This window comes from Podarcis filfolensis, assembly GCF_964270895.1.
Source record: "Podarcis filfolensis genome assembly, chromosome: 11".
Lineage (NCBI taxonomy): Eukaryota > Metazoa > Chordata > Lepidosauria > Squamata > Lacertidae > Podarcis > Podarcis filfolensis.
Genome location: NC_139613.1, coordinates 61,343,637 through 61,361,306, shown reverse-complemented (window position 1 = coordinate 61,361,306; position 17,670 = coordinate 61,343,637). Strand labels below are relative to the sequence as shown.

General features: G+C 51.0%; 1 protein-coding gene across 14 annotated transcripts in view; it reads right to left on the bottom strand.

The window, feature by feature from the left end:
• The window catches only part of TRPM3 (transient receptor potential cation channel subfamily M member 3), a 418,048-nt gene that overhangs the window by 43,278 nt on the left and 357,100 nt on the right, over positions 1-17,670 (bottom strand). For 9 of the 14 annotated variants that reach the window (XM_083576479.1, XM_083576463.1, XM_083576474.1 and 6 more), the window contains 2 exons: positions 17,440-17,607; positions 15,531-15,656 (listed from right to left, as the gene is read on the bottom strand). In XM_083576479.1, coding sequence (XP_083432605.1) covers positions 15,531-15,656; positions 17,440-17,607 — 294 coding nt within the window. The remainder of the gene's footprint in view (positions 1-15,530; positions 15,657-17,439; positions 17,608-17,670) is intronic. The other 5 variants (XM_083576478.1, XM_083576464.1, XM_083576465.1 and 2 more) reach the window with 1 other exon arrangement.

Sequence of the window (17,670 nt, the reverse complement as noted above, 5' to 3'; positions counted from 1 at the left end):
AGCAGTTTACAAGAAATATTGAAATTATTAAAAAAACCTAAAAACAATTTAAACATAATTAAAATGGGCAGGTTTTTGCATTCAAAGTTGGCAGTGGCGGGGAGAAGTAAATGAGCTTTCCTTCTTGCAGTTTTTGGGCAACAACGTGGCATGAAAATGCAGAGGTGGCCCCCAGGAAAGCAAGCTTTGCCACTTCTGAAGGATAATGCAGTGGGCAGGGAGTGAAGATGAATGAAACGAAGAGCTTCACACTTGTGGTTCCAAGTCACAGAAAATGCCCATAAAGCTGATTCGGCAGAAGTGGGTGAGTGGGCATGTGGCAGAGCAGAAGGACTTCAGCACCCAGCCTTTCCCAAGAAATCACCATGAGCAGAACTATTAAGAAGCACAGAACTGAAAAGAACAAGGGGATGCATTACTTCAACACAAATTGTTTCAGGGGTTTTTGCTTTGGTGTGCTTCAGAAAAAGTGCTGGAAAGCGGAAGACAGGCCTGTCTCTTTAGCGAGGGCATTCCAAGCCAGGCTGCTTCCATGGAGGACGTCCATTCCTTTGTGACTACAGAGAGGGTGGCAGAGACGTAATCCGAAGCCCAGGGCAAAACATAGTTTGGGGGTCCTTCTCCCACACCCCAACAAATGCTGTCAGCAACATATACATGGAATATCAACCTAGTAAATGTATTACTGTCAGGCTTGGGGGATTCAATTCTCCGCCGGCAGCATCAAGGATCAAGGCAGAAGCAAGAAAGTTCGCATTAATGGTTTTATTCAGTTCTTGTGGTGCAAGACAAAGAATCTAGTCCTAAACTCCACAGTGACGCTGCTCACTCTGAGCTTCTCCCCTTCTTTCCCCAGCATCAGTCGGTGGCCCTACGGATGGCCTCAGGAGTCAAACGTCTTTGAGGACGCTGGCTCTCCTACGCTTTCCAAGGACATCTCTGCTGGCAATTCTCCCCCTCCCCCTCCTTATCCTAACACCTCCTAACTTGGCAGCTCTGAGTTCTGCTGCAGTTCAATCCTGTCTCCCTCTTCTCTTGAAACCACTGGAGAAGGGGCCCTGATTCCCCCTCCCCCCTCCTCTGAGGGAAACAAAGGAGGAGGAGGGGGTGATTCCCAGCCTTCCCCTTCAGACCCTGACAATGACACAGTTAATCATGAACATTGCTTGGAAAGGCTGGGAACTTGTTACACAAAATATGGAAACCCAGAAACCCAGAAAGCTGACTTCTATGGAGTCACTAGGCTGTCCAGCTCAGTTTTCTCCACCCTGACCAGCAACGCTCCTCCAGTATTTCAGGCATCTGGAAATGTCAGGGATTGAACCAGGGATCATCTGAACACAAAGCAGATACTCCACCCCTGAGCCCTTCCACTAACAGTGGTGGATCTTGGGATCTCTCATTTCAGCAGCACCCTGTGCAACGCCAAAATTTGGCACCTGTCGCACTCCATTTTAAATAATAGTTGTGGTATCCCCCGCAGCCCCCTGAGGCTCTGTGCCCAGTGCAACCAAACTGTCAGGGGCTGGTCTGGATCAGAAGAGTGGGAGATGCAGATCCTAGGATCAGATCCTAACAGAATAGGAGGGGGAATACTTGCTCCCCTTGCTTCCAGAGTCTCCAGAAGCAGGCAGACAGGCAAACACAGAGGCTGCACAATTGAGAGAGGAGCTCCCCAGCTTTGAGATAGTAACTAAGCAACCAGAAGGGAGGGAGCAGCTGGGCGATACATCAATCGAGAGTGGAGGGGAAGCCCCTCCCCCCAAAAAACTTGGAGGTATGATCGTGTAGGAGAACAAAGGAAATGCAGGGGGGGGACCTCCCACTGGCGTGCTTCTTGCTGCAGAAGTTGAGGGGAGGAGTCAGAGTAAGCAACTGCTATGCTTGCAGAGAGTTGTGTGTCTGTGCTTGCAACATGATACTGTAATAAAAAGACTATAAATCTACTGAATGCTTGTTAATTCTTATCTGAGAGCAACCAGAAGGGAGAAGGGAACTCCTGTACTTGACACAAACTGATCACACTCCCCTAAATCCTTCACCTCCCCTTCAACTCCTGGCTTTTGCAATCTTGCACAAACTGTACAACTTAGCAATCGTGCAAAACTGACTGGGTGGTGGGTGCTGATGGTGCTCTTTGCCCTTGGTGGTATTCCTTCTCGGACCCGCTGTGATAGAAACAGAGTTGAACATAATGTTTGAAGTGCTATAATTGCTGAAACTTTTGTTTATTATAGGAAATTAATGGAATCTGTTAACTAAAAAACAAACCAAGCTCAGATTGAAATGTCTGTCTGTTCCATTGGCCCTTTGCTAGGCTCCTGCTTTATTTCTGAAGTCGCCTTCTTTATTGGAGTATTTCATGCTATAATGGCTCTGAAGTAACTGTAGGCCACTGAGCACAAATGTCTACCCCCACTCACAAATGACAAATATTTGCGAAACTGCCAGGGTTTGGACTAGGAGTTCAACCTAAGAACCATGAATGTTCTTTTCATGGTTGTTAGTTCATAATATTCTTACTATTCACAAACACTGTAGGTAGAAGCTAAAACAGCAAATGGTTTGCAACGTGCAGAAAAATACTTCTCTCTGTGAGAGGATGGAAGGGATGGAAAGGGGGTGATAATTTGCTAGGAGGCTGCTATACGTAGGTGGCTTCTGTTTTTTCTGTTTTTTGAACGTTACTGATTTATCACGAGTCAGGCTGAGTCATGCAATAATGCACCAGGCACCGATTGGTAACATATTTGGGGGGAAATGAACTTGTGCTATATATATAGGGACTTGTCTGTCACTGTGGCAGGTATAATGATCCCATCCCTGGGCGTGAGCAGTTGCATGCAGCGTGGCAACGGGTCTGCTTGCGCTGAAAAATTCCCTGCGGCCCCCACCTCCTGCCTTTTAGTTTATTATCTCCTGCTTCCTTTGCAGCCAGCCTAACTCTCAGGCTAATTGCCCAGCACTCATTTCTTCCTCCACTCTTTTCCTGCTAACAATATATGGTGTCTGGTGTACCTTTTGTTCATTTTAGCACATGAACAATGAAATAATAAATTCACAACATCAGAGAAAACCAATATTATGCATTCTGGAACTGAAGGCTCCTGGAGGTCACTTGAACCCTCTGCTGTTTACTTCAAAGAATTTGAGTGCCCACAGAATCTGTTGTGTATTGAGTCAAAGGATTTTATATCTGTATTATTATTGTCTGTATTTGCATTAGGGTAAAGTAACTGCCTTTTGGTTCCAGAGGGTACAGCTACTATTGGTTCATTTAAGCTGCTGTATTTAGATCCTCTGTCTTATTGGTTTCCTCCAAAAGGCAGGACTGTGATTGCCTGATATTGTTCCCTCCAAAATGTATCCTTTCTAGCTAGTTCCCTGTCCCTATAAATGTAGCTCTCCCCTCCTCAGTTCTCAGTCTTGTTTGCTTTAATAAAGAAGTGTTACTACAGAACTGTCTCCAGCGTATTATGTCAAGAGAGCTGAAATCACAAACCCCACGTCACAACAACTGGCGACGAAGGTGGGATCCGGAATGCTGAGGAGCGGTTAAACACAGCCCTGCCTCAGAGTCCGGATTGTAGCTAAGAACAAGACTCACTGGAAGGCTGAGAAGACGACCGTGCCCACAGGACAATGGAGAGTCCAAGGGTATTGGAGCCCTTCCAGCCATCAGAGCCCCACACGTGGGAAGACTACGTCGAACGCTTCGAGTTCTTCGCAGTGGCTCAAGGGATCACCGATGCCAGCAAAAGAAGGGCCACATTCCTGAGCTACTGTGGGCCTGAGACCTTCAAGCTGGCCAAGGCATTGCTTGCTCCAGCGAAGCTAAGTGAGACACCTCTCAAAGATATTCTTGCCTGCCTGACAAGCCATTTGGCGCCTACTGAGACTAAGATGGCCCGGCGGTTGGAGTTTCATAAGAGGCAGCAGCGTGCTGGGGAGTCTGTATCTGCATTCCTAGCTGAACTGCGGAAGCTCGCTCAGCACTGCGACTTCAGAGATCTGGAAGAGACTCTCCTGGATCAGTTTATCGGTGGTCTGAGCAGCAAGAAAGCCAGAAGACGCATCGTGGCTAAAGAAGAGGTTACCCTTGCTTCAGCCTTGAAGGAGGCCACCGCCACAGAGAATTATGAAAGAGAGGAGCTTGAGGCTAGTCGCAAGGCCCCTAAGCCACAGATAGAAGTTGTGCATGCCATGGACGAGCTAGAGGCTACTCCGAGCCAAAGCCCAGTCCGTGGGGTCGAGTCAGTGCGTCAGGCCTGCACAGTGCACAAAGATCACCGAGGCAGGTGCCCTGGTTGTGGCGGCAACCATGAGCGGAAGAGTTGTCGTTTCCGGGATGCTATGTGCCGGACGTGCGGGAAGACAGGTCACATTGCCAGGGTCTGTAGATCGGCGGCGTTGGGAGCGACAGGAGCAACTAGACTGGAGCATCGCAGACCGTCCACGGCAAACCATGTTCTAAAGGACTGCCACTACGTAAAGGAGATCAACGGGAGGGTCGTGCAGTTTCCAGCGCAAGGCAAGGCACACGTCAAGGTGAAGATTGAGGGTCAGCTGTGCGACATGGAGGTGGACTCCGGATCTGGATTCACTATCGTGTCGGACCAGACCGCGAGGACATTCTTTCCCAGGGGTAAGTTGCCCCCTCTGGAGCCCTTCCCGGCAACCTTGCAGTCATACTCAGCGGGCCGCATCCAGGTCATGGGAATGTGTGCCGTGAGAGTACAGTTCCGGGACAAACAGGCGGTACTCAAACTGGTGATTGCGAAGGGCAGTCGCCCCAGTCTCCTGGGCACTGACTGGCTCCCCGCCCTGGGACTGAGTATATCAGGGCTTAATTCAATCCAAACCTGCCCTGAGATGAGCGAGGCATTATGCAAAGAATTTGCTGGTCTCTTTAATGGAAAACTGGGTTGTTATAAAGGGCCCCCAGTTGACTTCGAAGTGGACCCTGGGGTGGCCCCAATCCGACTCAAACCAAGGCGAGTGCCATTTGCACTGCAACCCAAGATCGAAGCAGAGCTGGATAAATTGGTCAAGCAGGGAGTTCTCTCACCCGTGGACTCTGCTAAGTGGGAGACTCCAATCGTCACGCCCCTTAAAGCAAATGGGGAAGTCAGGATCTGTGCAGATTACAAATGTACTATCAATAAGGCACTCAGGGGAAACTCATACCCCATTCCAGTCGTATCACATCTGTTGGCTAAACTGGCTGGGGGCAAGGTGTTCGCCAAAATTGACCTGGCACAAGCTTACCAACAGCTGCCAGTAACCCCACAATCAGCGGAAGCGCAGACTATTGTCACACATAAAGGGGCGTTCAGAGTTAACAGATTACAATTTGGAGTTTGTGTGGCCCCAGGGATTTTTCAAGGGCTCATGGAACGCCTGTTAAGAGGTCTGCCGGGGGTCTTGCCATTTTTTGATGACGTTTTGATTGCTGGAAAAGACCCACAGGAACTGGTTGCGCGTGTCCGTGCAGTGTTGCTCAAGTTCAAGGAGGTGGGGTTGCAACTGAAAAAGGAAAAATGCAGTTTTGGGGTGCCAACTGTGGATTTCTTGGGGTTTAAAATTGATGCATCAGGCATCCACCCCACAGATGCTAAGATTAAGGCCATCATTGAGGCACCACGACCACAGAACAAGACACAGTTGCAGTCATTCCTGGGACTTATTAACTTTTATCATTCGTTCTTACCCCAGAAAGCTTTGGTAGCTGAACCATTACATCAACTGTTGCAGAAAAAGAATGTGTGGCGATGGGGGCAGGGGCAGCAGAAGGCTTTTGACTCCTTGCGAGGAATGCTGAGTAGCAGGAGCATCCTTGCTCATTATGATGAGTCGAAGCCGCTGGTCCTGGCATGTGATGCCTCTCAATACGGCCTGGGGGCGGTGCTGAGTCATAGGGAACCGGATGGGTCGGAAAAGCCCATCTCTTTCTATTCCCGTACGTTGTCGCCCACGGAGCGCAACTATGCTCAAATTGACAAAGGGGCGCTTGCAATTGTGGCAGGAATCAAAAAGTTCCAGGATTATGTGTATGGTCGCCATTTCTCCATTGAAACGGACCACAAACCACTGTTAGGGTTGTTCAACCCGAACAAACAAACGCCACAAATTCTCTCCCCCAGAATGTTGCGTTGGTCTATATTCCTGAACGGGTTCCAGTACACCCTGACCCATGTGCCGGGGAAACGGTTGTGCCACGCTGATGCGCTGAGTCGATTGCCTCTTCCTGGCGGGAGCAATGTGGATCCTGCCCCAGCGGAGCACATAATGATGCTGGAAACACTTCCGGGGGCTCCTGTAACGGCTACTGATATAGCTGAGAAAACGAGGAAAGATGCTGTTCTCTCCCGTGTGCTCACTTGGGTGGGGAGGGGGTGGCCAGGTGGTCCGCATGAAGACAAACTCAGGCCTTATGCGACAAGGCAGCACGAGTTGTCCATGCATAAGGGTTGTCTCCTGTGGGGAGATAGGGTGATCATCCCAGCACCACTGAGAAACAGGGTTATTGAGACGCTTCACATGGGACACCCGGGAATGGTCAGGATGAAGTCGCTAGCCCGATGTTATGTGTGGTGGCCTGGAATGGACCAGAACATAGAACAATGGGTACGAACATGCAAGGCATGCCAAGAGGTGTGGCCAGAAGTGGCCAGAGCACCAGTTCACTGGTGGGAGCAGTCCAGATCTCCCTGGAGCCGGCTGCAATTAGATTTTGCTGGGCCATTCCAGGGGAAGGTCTTTTTGGTTATCGTCGATGCATATTCCAAATGGTTAGAAGTGGCGATGGTCCCTAGCATGGCATCAGCTGCCGTAATCAAGGTGTTGAGGCAGCTGTTTGCAACCCACGGGTTACCTGAGACCATTGTATCAGATAATGGGGCAGCTTTTGTATCCCAAGAATTCAGGGCATTCTTGGCTGATAACTTCATAAGAGGGGTCACATCCGCGCCCTTTCACCCATCCTCCAATGGGCAGGCTGAGCGCATGGTAAGAACAGCCAAAGAATCCATTGTGCGCTTAATGGAGGGTAACGGGTCAGCTCGCATCGTGCGAATGTTATTTTTGCAGCATGCGACGCCATGTACTGCGACGGGCAAGTCGCCAGCTGAGCTGCTCTTGGGTAGAAGACTGGTAACGGTGCTGGATTATGTCCACCCCGATAAAATGCCAAACCGTAATTCAAGAGCAACCCCCCAGGCTGGGGCTGACACAACAAGGTATCTCGCCCCTGAAGATCTGGTCTGGGTGAGGAACTATTCACGAGGTTCGCGGTGGGTGGCTGGTGTGGTCACCCGGACTAGTGGACCTGTGTCCTACTATGTGACCTTGGAAAATGGGCAAGTTTGGAAGAGACATATAGATCAGCTGAGGCGCCGGGCGCTCAGCAGGGAGGGGTCAGATAATTCATCCCTGGCTAACGACGCAGAGCTGCAAGACCAGAGTGAAAATGGCCCAGAGGTGCAGTCACCAGGGGCTTCAGCAAATAAACCAGGGTCTGCTAGTCCTCAGGAGGACGAGGTACAGGTAGGGGACCCTGCGATGTCTGGGACTCCATCTGTTCCTGACGAAACCCCTATAGCACCCCCCCACCACAGGTAACATCCAATCCAGAACCGGCAACACCTGTTGTCAGGAGATCAAGTAGAACTTGTAGGACCCCACAGTACCTGAGAGATTACGTCTGCGGTGCTCACTAGGGGGGGAGGGGTGTTGTGTATTGAGTCAAAGGATTTTATATCTGTATTATTATTGTCTGTATTTGCATTAGGGTAAAGTAACTGCCTTTTGGTTCCAGAGGGTACAGCTACTATTGGTTCATTTAAGCTGCTGTATTTGGATCCTCTGTCTTATTGGTTTCCTCCAAAAGGCAGGACTGTGATTGCCTGATATTGTTCCCTCCAAAATGTATCCTTTCTAGCTAGTTCCCTGTCCCTTTATAAATGTAGCTGTCAGGGAATCAGGAGCAGGAGCAATGGGGAGAGAGGAATGGGAGAGCGAAGGGGAAGAATCCGAGGGCAGCGTAGGGGAGTATGACAGTGGCCCGAGAGATTCCATGAGCTTCTCCAGCGAATCAGAAGATTCCCAGAAGGGGGCGCCGATGGTCAGGGCAAGGGGGGTCCCAGGGGGGACGCACCAGAAACAAGGAGCCAGAGGGGAACCCCAAAACAGCAGTGGAGGATCGGGACCAGTTTCCCCACCAGAGCGTAGTGGGGGGGAAGAGTCACATGCGTCAGGGCCAGCGTCTCCTCCAGAGAGGGAGTCAGAGCTGACCACGCCTCCATCGGAGAGTGGAGGAACGGAAGGGAGGTCAGCTGCAGCTAGCCCCCCCGAAGGGGGAAGCAGTGACAGCAGCAGTGAAACGGTCAGGAGGAAAGCTGCTGGCTGGGCGCGCGCGCCAAGTTCAAATGTGCAGGCGCGCGGGACAGCAGGAGACCCGGATGGGGAACCAGCTCCTAAAGCCCGCCGGAGGGAGGGAGACGGCTCAGGGGAATCAGCGTCAGAGGAGGCTAGAAAGGGCGAGACCCCGGCGGGCAGGCGGACCCAGAGGAGGAAAGAGCAGCGGAAAAGGTGGAGCAAGGCTAGAATCTTAAATTGGTGTCAAGGGGGAGGAGACTCAGACGGAGCATCAGCGGTCTGACAGTTGAGACGTAGAGCTGCGCGCTGCGGCTCTGGAAGTGAAACTGAACTTCAATAAAGACTTTTGTACTTAACAACGAAGCAGCGTTGGTCCTTTGTGAGCTGGGACCTAGGGTAGCTCTGACAGTATGCTCCGTCTCCGATAAAAACCTCGCAGCGTGAGTTGGTGCAGCGAGGGGCAAGACTTGGTGTTTTGCGAGCTCACGAAGATAGGCAAAGATGACTACAGAGAGCCAGGTGAAAGAACTGCAAGAAGCAGTCACGACGCTTTACGCAGAAGTAGCAGCATCCAGGAAGAGAGAAAAAGAAGCAGTAGCGCTCTGCCGGGATCTGCAGACCAGGTGGGACCGTTTGGGCAAGGAGGGGCTGCCAGGACCCAAATCGGAGGGAGTTGGCCTCGGGAAGAGGGGGGGCAGCCTAGTAGCCCACTTCAACGGGGACCTGCAGCAATACCCTAACTTCAGAGCTGACGTGGTTTACGCGCTCAATTTGCTTCGGAAAGACTTTAGAGATGAGGAAGAGAAAGTGGGTTTCATAATTACTCATTTGCATGGGGAAGCTAAAGCGTGGCTGTGGAATTTGTGGCGCGAAAATGACCCCGCCCTCCAAGATTCCGATGCATTTATCAAAGCTATGGACGCTTGCTTTAAATCAACGGTAGATGTAGATGTTGCTCGGAGGGAAATGCATGGACTACAGCAAGGGAAAGCGACGGTGAGGCAATATCACTCACGCTTTTTTGCCTTACTGAACGTGCTGGGCTGGGAGAAGGACTCTATTGCCGTCAGAGACCTGTTCTGGGAGGGGCTAAGTGGAGCCGTGAAAGATGAGCTGGCAAGGGGGGAAAGACCCCGGAGTACCCAAGAAGTTACCCAAAGAGCGTTGGCAATTGGTGTGCGCCTGGAAGGACGCCCTTGGAGCAGGGAGGAAGGAGGTAAGGCAAGCACCCCAGCCAGGACAACCCCCTTCCTATCCAGAGAGACAGGGCGGGCGCTATCCATGCCTCCATTGGGAAGGGGAGAAGAGCCGATGGAGATAGGTGGTGCCAGGGCTCAGACTGCCAGCAGAGCCCAAGCACCGGGAGCAGTCAAGGCGAAGGCTCCTAGAGGGACCAGGAAGTGCTACATCTGCGACAGTGCACAGCACATGGCCAAAGAGTGTCCCCAGAGGCCCCAGAAGCACACTGCAGCCTCAGCAACAGTAAAGGGAACAGGTCAGCAGCCGAAACAGCTGCAGGGGGAAGAAGAAGCCTGGTTGGAAGGGGAAGGACTGGGGCCCAACCAGGCGAGTCAGTGAAGCAGTCCCCAGAGATTTTACAGCCCACAAACCCCCTCCCACCCAAACCAGTGGTGCAACTCACCGCATCGCTCCAGTTGCCCAATGGGCACACCCTGCAAGTACCAATAACCATTGACTCTGGGAGCAACGCAGACTTTGTAGGAGTGGACTTTATCAAGCAACATCGCATAGCACTCCTGCCAGCCACCATGCCCCTAAATGTCGTCACGGTCGATGGCAGGAAGCTACTGGGAGGAGAGGTGGTACAGCAAACACCACCGATGGTGATGCAAATTGGAAACCACCGCGAAGTCATCAGCTTCAACGTCACCCACCTGTCAGACACGCCCATAGTGTTGGGTATGAGTTGGCTGGATAGGCACAGCCCGGCATTAGCATGGTACCAGCGGCAATTGACCTTCTGCTCCTCCTACTGCGCAGAACACTTCATCCAGACCCATCAGGAGGAGGAGGGGCAAGAGGATGAACCGCAGTTACACCTAGGCATGGTGCAAGCGGTACCCAACAAGTACAAGGAGTTTTTGGAGGTCTTCTGCGAGAGGGAAGCGGATAACCTGCCTCCCCACAGGCCTTACGACTGCAAGATTGACCTCCTGCCGGGAGCAACGCTGCCGACTGGGAAACTGTATTCCATGTCTGAAGACGAACTGCAAGAACTCAGGGAGTTCATAGATCACAACTTGAAGCGGGGGTTCATCCAAGAATCTAAAGCAGTGGGGGGCAGTCCCGTGTTTTTCGTGAAGAAGAAGGACACGCCCCAACGCAGGCTCATAGTTGATTATAGGATCATAAATTCCAAAACAAAGCCTGCAGCATTCCCCATGCCCAAGATCGACGACCTGCTCGCGACGGTGAGGAAGGGACGGATCTTCACCAAGTTGGATCTACGAGGGGCGTACAACCTTATACGCATGCGGGAGGGTGATGAGTGGAAGACGGCCATGTTTACACCTTTAGGCACCTATGAATATCGCGTAATGCCTTTTGGTCTGCAAAATGGCTCCCATACCTTCCAAGCTTTCATGCATCACGTGTTAGCGGGACTCCTCTACAAGAAGTGCGTCTGCTTCCTGGACGACATCCTGATCTTCTCGGAATCGCAGGAGGCTCACGAGAGGGACGTCAAGGAGGTCCTGCAGAGGCTACGGGAGCACAGACTTTACGCCAAATTAGAGAAGTGCCAGTTCGACATGACGGAGGTGGATTTTCTGGGCTACAAGCTGTCCGACAAGGGACTCGCCATGGACAGCACCAAGGTCCGTGCGGTGTTGGACTGGAAGAGCCCGCGCAATCGGAAGGAGGTCCAGAAGTTCGTCGGCTTCGCCAACTTTTATCGCAAGTTCATCAAAGGGTTCGCGAAGGAGACGGCGGCTATCATGGACACCCTCAGCTCCAAGAAGAAGAAGTTCACCTGGACAGACCAGGCGGAGCAGTCCTTTCGGAGACTCAAGCGTCTCTTCGCGTCCGAAGAACAGCTGCTACATGTAAACCCCAGCAGACCAATGAGGGTTGAGACAGACGCCTCGGACAGAGCGGTGGAGGCCGTCCTGTTGCAGCAAGATCCGCAAGGGGAATGGAGGCCGTGCGCATTCTACTCCAGGAAACTCAGCAAGGCGGAACAGAACTACACCATCTGGGACAGGGAGTTGCTGGCCATTCATGCAGCTTTCAAGGCGTGGCGGCACTTCCTCGTTGGAGCCAGACACACAGTGCAAGTCCGCACGGACCATAAGAACCTGGAGTACTGGCGCACGGCGCGGTTCCTGAACCAGAGACACATTCGCTGGTCGGAGTTCTTTGCGGATTTCGATTTCCGGATAGAATACATCCCGGGAGACAACAACGTCATGGCGGATGCACTATCCAGGAAGCCGCAGTATCTCGAGGAAGCGGCGCCGGTGGCGGCCAAGCACATTTTCGCACCGAAAGCGTGGGCGTGCGCTTTAGCTGCCGTGGACCTGGACGCGGTGCGTCGAGCGCTGCAGACGGATTCGTTCGCGCAATCCAAGATGGAGGAGGTGCGAAAAGGCACAGCGAAGGACGACGAGTTCCAGATACGAGACGGACTGCTCATCCGCAAAGGGGCTCTCTACGTACCCGGAGACGACCTCCGCGCGAAAGTCTTGCAGCAGTTACACGACGCGCCCAGCGCTGGGCACTTCGGCAAGGACAAGATGGTGGAATGAGTAACCAGAGACTTTTGGTGGCCCAAGGTGAGGGGAGAAGTCGCGGATTACGTCTCCAGGTGTGACACCTGCCAAAGGGCCAAGCCGGTACACAGGAAGCCGGCGGGTCTACTAGAACCCCTACAGACGCCGCTCGAACCGTGGGAGAGAGTGGCCCTGGACTTTGTCACAGATCTGCCAAGTTCGCGAGGCAAAACAGCGGTACTCGTGGTCGTAGACATGTTCACCAAGATGGCGCACTTTATTCCGTGCGCGAAGGTGGCCACAGCGGAACAGACCGCCAAGCTGTTCATAGACCACGTGTTCAAAGCTCACGGCTTGCCGCGGTCCATCCTGTCCGACCGGGGTCGCAAAATTCGTCTCGAGCTTCTGGCAGAAGCTGCTGGGCATCCTGAACGTCAAGATCAACTTAGCGTCGGCACGACACCCGCAGACCAACGGGCAAGCGGAGAGGGTCAACGCCATCATGCAGCAGTACCTGCGATGCTACGCCAATCAACAACCCTCGACCTGGGTGGACTACCTACCGCTGGCCAAGTTTGCCTACAACAACACGAAGCACGGGTCTACAGGAGTGACACCGTTCTTCGCCAATAATGGGCGGCATCCCAGAACTTTCCCGGGGTTAGAGACGAAGGGGGAGGGGGAGCCAAGGGGAGCAGAGCACTTAGCAGCAGAGTTACAGGAGGTCCACGAGGAACTCCGAAGGCAATTGGAACTGGCGAAACACGCCTACAAAGTGCAGGCAGACAAGCACAGGAGGGTCGGGGAGGACATCCAGGTGGGGGACTGGGTCTGGTTAGCTGCCCAGGCAGTGCCGGCCAGAACGCTAGCCAAGAGGAAGCTCAAACACAAGCAGCTGGGGCCTTACCAGGTCGTGGCGCAAATCAATCCAGTGGCCTTCCGGTTGACACTCCCGGAGGGCTCCAGAATGCACCCAGTCTTTCATAGGTCAGTGCTCACACCCTACAGGGCACCCCACAGGTTTCAGGCGCCAGGGAACGCGCCAGACCCGTTTAACGAATCTCCGAAGAGGGAGGGGTCACGGAGGGCGACGCCACTCAACGAGGTCATGGAGATTTTGGACTCGAGGTGGGGGGAAGAGGGGGTGGAATACCTCCTCGCCAGGGAAGGTACCCCAGCCAGCGCCAACAGGTGGGTACCGTGCTATGCCGTGGAGGAGCACTATCTTAAAGACGAGTTCCATGCACTCTTCCCACACAGACCTATGCCGGCAGAGTATTTCGACGACTGGCTCTTCACACCCACACTGTCAGCCAGTACGTTCCAGGGTTTTTCATCAGCTGAAGAGACGCCGCCGGAAACTAGCTCCCCGGAGGGGTCTCTCTCGGGGTTTGCCACAGACCGCTCCTATTGGTGGGACACTCAACCGGAGGTGGGGTGGCGCAGGGAGCTGCTGCGGGGACCTTTGCAAGCAGTCTCACCAGAGGTACCCGGGGGAGGGGAGGACATGGACGTGTTGGGGGAGGATCCTGGATTCGAGCACATCAGCAGAGAGATGGAAGCAGAGGAAATCGACGTCGACGAGCCCGTTGCGGTTGGGCCGGATCCAGCGGACCGGCTACACACTAGGGGGGAAGAATGGTATCCCGCACTCACACCCACAGGACTGGAGCACCTGGAACCCACACCCGAAGAGGGGGAGGGGGAAGGGGGGGCTTCGAGAGGGGGATGGATGTCAGGGAATCAGGAGCAGGAGCAATGGGGAGAGAGGAATGGGAGAGCGAAGGGGAAGAATCCGAGGGCAGCGTAGGGGAGTATGACAGTGGCCCGAGAGATTCCATGAGCTTCTCCAGCGAATCAGAAGATTCCCAGAAGGGGGCGCCGATGGTCAGGGCAAGGGGGGTCCCAGGGGGGACGCACCAGAAACAAGGAGCCAGAGGGGAACCCCAAAACAGCAGTGGAGGATCGGGACCAGTTTCCCCACCAGAGCGTAGTGGGGGGGAAGAGTCACATGCGTCAGGGCCAGCGTCTCCTCCAGAGAGGGAGTCAGGGCTGACCACGCCTCCATCGGAGAGTGGAGGAACGGAAGGGAGGTCAGTTGCAGCTAGCCCCCCCGAAGGGGGAAGCAGTGACAGCAGCAGTGAAACGGTCAGGAGGAAAGCTGCTGGCTGGGCGCGCGCGCCAAGTTCAAATGTGTAGGCGCGCGGGACAGCAGGAGACCCGGATGGGGAACCAGCTCCTAAAGCCCGCCGGAGGGAGGGAGACGGCTCAGGGGAATCAGCGTCAGAGGAGGCTAGAAAGGGCGAGACGCCGGCGGGCAGGCGGACCCAGAGGAGGAAAGAGCAGCGGAAAAGGTGGAGCAAGGCTAGAATCTTAAATTGGTGTCAAGGGGGAGGAGACTCAGACGGAGCATCAGCGGTCTGACAGTTGAGACGTAGAGCTGCGCGCTGCGGCTCTGGAAGTGAAACTGAACTTCAATAAAGACTTTTGTACTTAACAACGAAGCAGCGTTGGTCCTTTGTGAGCTGGGACCTAGGGTAGCTCTGACAGTAGCTCTCCCCTCCTCAGTTCTCAGTCTTGTTTGCTTTAATAAAGAAGTGTTACTACAGAACTGTCTCCAGCGTATTATGTCAAGAGAGCTGAAATCACAAACCCCACGTCACAACAGAATCCTTAGAGATATAAGTACTGGGTGTGCCATGCTGTTTTATTGTAATAATCTGTGTGTGTGTGTGTGTGTGTGTGTGTGTGTGTGTGTGTGTCTGTTATTTGTTAAATTTCTGTATCACCCTTCATCTGAGGATCTCAGGGCAGTTTACAATATAAAAACACAAAAGTGCATAACATATTAACAAACAAAAACAAATTGTTGTTTAATTGTTTGAATGATTGTTTTCCCTTCCCCCACCTATGTTTTTAGATGTTCTTATTTTATCTGTAAGCTGCCTTGAGTCCCTGCCAGGTAAAAATGCCGGAAATAAATAAACAAATACATACATACACACATACTACTACTACTACTACTACTAATAATAATAATAATGTTAGAAGGTAGAGGGAAAAGAACCCAGGCTGAAGGCAAAGACCAAGGTCAGATGGTGGAGAGGAGGGAACATGGAAAACCATGCTATTTCTCTAAAGAAACACACAGAGACAAGACAAGACATTACAGCGCCCTGTGCTGCTACTAGAGGAAAATATAGTGTTGGAAAAAAGGAATGGGAACAGGGCATCAAAAGAGAGGGGAATTGTAATTCACTACATTGTAGCTGTGCTTATTGGATTTGAATAAGCACTTCACTCATTGATCAGAAGCCAGCAGTAATTAACTACAATTAAAGCAGAACAAGTTCATTTTGGAGGAAAACAACCTGTCAATCTTAAACTGGCTTCTGATCTTTCCCTCTTTTTCCAGGATCTTGCCTGCATAGGGGTCCTGTAGGCTGATCTTGTGCCTAGCGTCTTCTGCTTCCCTGAATTTTGGGTCTTGTAGGCAGAGGCCTCTGCTTGCCCGCAGATAAGATCTTGGGGACAGCTCTTGCTGATGGCCTGTAGGAAACAGCCTAATTTTTAACAAAATTTAATGAAGTAAACCTTAAAAAAATGAATATGGGCACTGAGAGACCAGTAAGTAGCTATGATAAAATAAAAAATGCTTGTGATGCCAGCAGAAGCCCAGGAGGCTTTTTAGTGGTTTAACTGGTTTGATTCTTTCTTGTACATACAATAAATTCATTTAAAATTAGCATGGCAAAGTCACACATGAATATTTAGTCAGTGTTGACTTCAAAGGGACTTCTCACTAAATGTTTGCCATCATAAGCAGCTATTATATAATGTGTGCTTCTAAAATGTTTAAGAAAAGCAAATAAACATTAGAGGAGGGAAAATAAAATAAAATAAAACTATGCAAAAGGCACCTACTAAAGATAATAGAATAAGACCATTAAAGAACAATTTACAATCTACTCAATAAGCTGTCCCATAATATTGTAAGTGGATTGTCAGGCAACAGAAGCAGCTAGAAGAACCCCCTAATTTCCATATATTCACAAAGATGATCCTCAAAAGGGTCAGGCATTCCAGCTTCCAACTGAAAACAGGAAATCCTAAAACTTGTCGACTGAATGGTTCCTTAACCTATTTGTGAAAAACTCATAGAAAGATATTCCAGATTGTTTAATGATCACTAAATATATGTCAATATTTGTGAACACCTCCTCTCTATAATGCTAAATGTGGACCTATCACCAAATGAAACTATTATGTTCCTGTTTTCGTCTCCAATTCTTAACAGCAACTTAATCATCCTTGACAGCTCACTTTATTTGACAAAACTTCATAGAGGCTTATGCGATCCTGAGCCCCAACTTTTCCCCAAGATGCTGGAGTTGCCCTAACATTTCAGCTGGTTTTTTGGTGGCAAGAGTAAAATGAGTATTGGTCAAGGATATGATCACTTAAGCGTAATTTAATTGGAGCTGTGGTTTTTATCTTGTATCTCAGTCCTTGAGATGGAGTGGACAAGAAATGCAAAAAATGTTAGGAGCGGTGCATTTGCTAAGTATAACAGCAACAGCTGGAGATAAACACTTTTGTTACCTTGCAACAGTAACCAGCTTTAACATACAGTTGCTTACAAATACAGTTTTTCATTAACAATTGTATTTAGATTTAAACTTGAGAATAACAAAATGACACACCACATCTAAAATATTGCTGTGACATTTTTTTTTTGTAAATCATTGCTTTGCAGCAATAATAGTAAATAATTATTGTATTTGGGAAGAGTCCTCCGCTACTGATGGTCTGTACCTTCCATGATCCTTGTAAGTAGGATGTCTGTATAACGGGGTCCTTTACGAAAAGCATGATCAGCCATAGTCGGGTGTGCCTCCACTATTGAAGTCAAGGCACAACCAATGTAGCCGGCTGCGCCACAAAACATTGTTCCCAGAAGTAATTTGTTACCTCATTTGACTCTAGGAACTCTTCCTGGCCACAAGCTATACGACACGGCTTATACTCAGCCATGGCATCTCGGGAGAGGTTCTGGGTGGATGGGGCTCCCTAAAAACACGGCACTCCTTAATAGAGGGTTCACCAACATGGCAGTCACAGGGGCTGCTGCTCTGCTGAAGTTAAGCTTGGAAAAAGGTGATCTATTGTGGCCAATGGAAGAGTTGTGGGGCACTATGTGTTTCTGCGGCCTCCAATTGTGCCCAAGGACCCTAAAAGGTTGGTGACTCCTCCCCTAACACATACCAAAGTGGAAATGGTAAGGGGGGGGGGAATGGCTGCGCGAACCACTTCCAGCAATGTGTTCCCTTACTGTGAGTTCCATGTCCTCCTCTTCTTTTTCTTTCACTGGTTTTTCTGGTTCCTCTGGCTCTTTTTCTTGAAGTTGGATCTCTTGAGCCTGAGACATGTAAGGCATGTCATCTTTGTTCTTGAACTCCAAGCTGAGAATTGAAGGAGGAAGTAGAATTCCTAGAATTACCTAAAGCAATAATAATGATAACAATAATCATCACAATTAACAGGTTATGGTTATGCCAGTTGC